This window comes from Rhagoletis pomonella, unplaced genomic scaffold (genome assembly GCF_013731165.1).
Source record: "Rhagoletis pomonella isolate Grant_MI unplaced genomic scaffold, Rhpom_1.0 Rhpom_scaffold_10558, whole genome shotgun sequence".
NCBI classification, from domain to species: domain Eukaryota; kingdom Metazoa; phylum Arthropoda; class Insecta; order Diptera; family Tephritidae; genus Rhagoletis; species Rhagoletis pomonella.
In genome coordinates, this window is record NW_023469083.1 from 651 (window position 1) to 5,566 (window position 4,916).

At 36.4% G+C, this 4,916-nt stretch overlaps 1 protein-coding gene across 1 annotated transcript; it reads left to right on the top strand.

Annotated features, from left to right (window-relative positions):
- Positions 1 to 238: 238 nt before the first annotated feature.
- On the top strand, positions 239 to 2,251 carry LOC118756492 (facilitated trehalose transporter Tret1-like; the record flags this gene model as incomplete). The annotated part of the gene is made up of 3 exons (XM_036491253.1): positions 239 to 615; positions 926 to 1,338; positions 2,051 to 2,251. Coding segments are annotated over 3 exons (991 nt in total), but the record flags the coding sequence as incomplete, so codon positions are not given.
- Positions 2,252 to 4,916: the final 2,665 nt, after the last annotated feature.

Genomic DNA, 4,916 nt, shown 5'->3' on the forward strand with positions numbered 1-4,916 from the left:
TGTAACTTTTTCCAACCTTTTTTTCAAAACCAATTTAGCCTCATCTGGTCACACTGCAAAATAATCATCAAACAACAACATTAAAATTAAGTATCTTCTAAAACCAACACTCCACTAAGATTTCTCTTCTTATCGTCTCAAAATATAATGCCCTAAAATAATATGCTAAGCTCTTGCACGCTTATTTATTTTGCTCGCAATTTTTTATTACTATTTTCGCTGTTTTATTACATTTTAGAATACGTGGCGCCCTCACCGCAATGGCTATGGGTTTCCTCAGTACCGGCATTTTGGTTGGCTATGCGCTGCCTGCATATCTCGATTACTTTTTGGTGCCTTGCATTATAATTGTTTTGCCGATCATTTATCTAATTGCTAGCTGGGTATTTCCAGAGACGCCACAAAGTCTGCTGAAGAGAGGACGTACTGAAAGCGCGGAAAATTCTTTTAATTTTTACAAAAGTATACCCAAGCCAGAGGAGAATGCGAGACCAAAATTTAGTAGAGACTTGGAATTACCACAGCCTGCGTTGCCGGCGCGAAGCGAGTTTGATGAATTGAAGGAGATTATTCTAGCGAGTGGATTTGCCACGCCCATAACTATAAAGGATTTCTGTAAGTTTTTGTGTCAATAAGTAGCCGATTAATATAGCTACGGAAGTTCGAATACAACCTGTCTGAATATATTTATACGAGGCGAGGTCTATATATAATTCGTCATGTGATGAAAAAAAATCTGTGAAAATCTCAAAACTTCCTCATAGTATCGAGAGGTCTTCCAAAGAAGTGATTTTTGGAACAGTCGTTTAATCTAGCCTAGCTACGACCTTTGACCTAACCTATCTCTCACACGACGTCTTAATAATTCTTCCACATATCTTACAAGCCCATTTCTCTCTCCCTTTTTTACTTTCCTTTTTTTCAGTCACCAAATCGGCCATATTCAAATTTTTCACCGCCTTCATTATATGCATTCTCAATCAATTCTCCAGCAGCTTCGTCTTTGTCAGCTATATGTCCGCTATTTTTGCATCATCCGGTTCGACGATGGACCCCAATGAGTGTACTATTTATATGGGTGTGGTTGAGATAGCCGGCACGGTGACGTCCACTGTGCTAGTAGAACGTTTCGGTCGCAAAGTACTGTTGCTTTCATCAACAGCGACGATGGCAGCGTCGATGTTTGCTTTCGGCATTTTTGTACAATTCACCGATGAGGTGACGAAGGCACAATACGAATGGGCGCCGGTGTTGCTGATGGCTTTGGTTGTGTTCACGGCCGCTTTTGGTATTGTTGGGCTGACCTATACGATTATTGTGGAAATTCTGCCGGCAAAGGTGAGTAAAATTGGAGTTGTGTTAAACCACGCCAACTGTGTCAATGAATTTTCATTGATTTTCTGGAAAGTGAAGACAATTGTGGGAATCTGTAGATAATTATAGAACAAAAATACTCTTTGGACGGTTTTTCAAAATTGCACTTCGTTTTTATTGGTTTTTTTGGTATTATAAGAATATTGCAATTTTTTAGAGAAAAATTCGTAACTCGCGACCCATTTGATGAAATTTGATGGAATTTTTTTTGAGAGCTACTGAAGCTTTTCCCTTTACAATATAAAGATTTGCAGAATAAAATTTGCAAAACAATTAATTCTTTAATAATAATAATTTAAACAATTGCAATTATTTATACATTCTAGGCCCGCGATTGCAGTGAAATTTTGGCGCAAAGACCAATTTTTTCTTTTTGGAACTTAAAAACAAGAGTATATTGTGCCAAAAGTTCACTGCAATCGCGAGACATTTTAATTGGGCATGCGGTCTATTTAGTTTAAGTGTAATAAAGCACAAGTTTAAAGTGGCTAAAAAATAACCTTGATTTTTGTTTTTTTTTGTTGACGATGTTGCGCATTTTCTTCCATGTGAAATACTCGTAACATGCGATCGATCATTCACGATATGGAAGAAAACTCAAAATTACACTGCAAAGTTGTCTTACCAAAATTTCTATTCTGTTAAAAAATAAATAAAAATAACCCGCTTTTTTCAGATTCGCGGTCAAGCTCAAGCGATAAGTATGGTCTTCATGAGCATTTGTGTGTTTGGTGCACTTCACCTCTATCCAATGTTCCTCTACAATTATGGCCTACCTGTAACTATGTACTCCTGCACGGGTGTATGTGTTGTTTGTGGCATTTATTTACTCATCTTCCTCGAAGAAACCAGAGGCAAGTCAATGGAACAAGATTAGCGAAGGGGGTAAAGTTTATGTAAAGCGGCGCGTGCATCCCTGCTATCTCCAAAAATAATTATGAAAATTTTACATGCATTCGTTCTAGATGCAAATGTAATTTATTATTATTTTTTTTAACTATTAATTATTAAAGTAAGTACATACATTTATCTACGTAGGTACTCGCATGAATGTATTAAAGTTTTACTAGTAACTACTACTGTATAATATGTGATGTAAATATACGAAATTGGAAATTTTGATTTTTTTTAACTAATTTATTGTACTTAAATACAGAAGAATTAAAAAAAAAACGCGCTTCGACATATATTTTACCATTTTAAAGCCCGTTGAAAATTCCCTTACCATTCTGCTTGAAATCCCACTGGGCGTGGGAAATTACACCCACACATGCGGCTGAAACAAACTCGACACACGTTTGCATCGAAAACTTTTCAACAACAACCATTTTTTTTATTTTCATTTTATTGCTCGCTTGCTTGATTTCTCCAACTTAAAATTACTACAAATTTAAACGGTTGCACGATCATCATTGGCGATCACCTCTCAATTACCGCCGTTTACATCGACCATCTGTGGCTGGCCATCGAACGAGTAATATTGTGTTTTAAGTGGCTGATGTGGTTCATGCCTCAATTGTAAGTGGTCAAAATTATTAGCGAAGCAGTCAGCAAGTCAGTAAGTCAGTCACTCAGCCATTCAACTACATATTCAACTATTCAACCATTTAGTCAGCCACCAAGCAACAGCTTCTCAACATTTGTGGCTAATTTGCGAGCAATAGGTTATGGCGATTATGGTCATGTCGAAAATGTTAATAGAGAAGAGATGGTGATGTAGCATGTAAGCAGCACTGGGCGTCCGCCCTCTATACAACTCACAAATATGTATAAATATTTTTTTTTATTGCAATTGCCTGATATCCCTCCCATACATACACTTTTAGTGGCGAGTTGGTGTAGCATCAACGTTTATTACGAGTAAAATGTTGCAAAGGAGAAAATTTCAATTGTAGAGGGTGGTTGCCACTCGACCAACCTAATGTTGCTGTTGTTGTTGCAACAACGTTTGAAGTGTTTAAATTGCGCATTCATCGCCGCACCTTTTAATATTACGGTAGTAGATTTATTGTTTAAAGTTAGTGTGAAGGAAATTTTCTTTGCTTGCATTCCCATTTTGGTGAGCGGTTCAACAAGCTGTCCCCGTGAAAGCTCAAAAGCTCTGCAGTGCAAGGTGTTAAAAGGAGGATTTGGTTAAACGATGGCGTTCGTAATGGTTACGTTAATGGTAATGGTAATTTAATTGGTAATAGTAGTGATAATGGTAATGATAATGGTAATTGTAGTGGTAATGTATTGTTAATTATTCTGGTAATGGTAATGGCCATAGTATAGTAATGGTAGGGGTAATGCTAGTGGTAATTATAATGCGAATGGTAGAAGTAATAGTGACGATAATGGTAATAGTAATGCTAATGGTGGTAGTAATGATAATTTTAATTTTAAAAGTAATGGTAATTATGGTGGTAATCGTTTTGGCAGTGGTAATGGAACCGGCAATAGTAATAGGAAGGGGAAATGGTAATGGTAATAGTATTGGTAATGGTAATGCTAATAGTAATAGTAAAAGTAGTGGTAATGGTAATAGTAATGGTAAAAGTAATAGCAATAATACTTGAAGTGTAAATACTATTGCCAATCGTAGTGATAAAATGTAGTAATTATAATATTTTTGGTAATGGTATTGGTAATGGCAGTGGTAATGGTTATGACTATAATAAGTAATGCTAATATCGCGACAGCTAGCTAGAATTTGATCCACTCTGGGTGTGAGACAGTTGTTACACCGAAATTCGTTTCCATCTTAATACATTTTCCATTGCTATTTTAAATTAACTAACGGAATCGTTGTGCCCGTGATGAAATTCTTGCAATTTTCCATTGATGTGGCATTTCATAGCACAGTTAATCGTACAACCCTAATCAATTTCGATATTAGAGTTGCCAACGAAATAAATTTGAAAAACTTTTTTTTCTTCATTCCCTGCCTGGAACACTGATCCGGTTCGATGGTGATATCTCATTTTGAAGGGGAGCAGCGTCCGTACAAGAGAAACAAAGTCAAGTTTTTCAAATTTAGTTATTTATTAAAAAAAAGGGGGTTTAAAAAGCTGAAAGCACTGTATCCGGCCAATAAAGCGCCATATCTTCCACAATACTCCATCAAATTGAATGATTGAAACACCATTTTGGTTGAGGTAAAAGATAAAAACTTTTTAATAGGGTTGCCGCTCGCTTAAAATCTTAGTGACTTAAATATATATCGAGTAAAGTATTGCAACGTATACAGGGAATGCAAGGCGTTTAAATGCACTCTTAACCAGAATTAATAATTTTGAAAAGGGGTTGCCAAATAATTAAATCTCCGAATACGAGGACGAGTAGTGAACGAATACGAAAACGAAGAAGAGGGTGAATATGAAAATGATGGCGAAGACGAATACAAAAGTTGCATTGAAACGACTCCGAAGGCGAATACGGAGGTGAATACGAAGACGACGACGAAGATAAATACAAAGAAGAATATGAAGAGGAATACGAGTACTAATACGAAGACAGCGACTAAATCGGATACAAAGGTGGATGTCGCATGCATTAATACG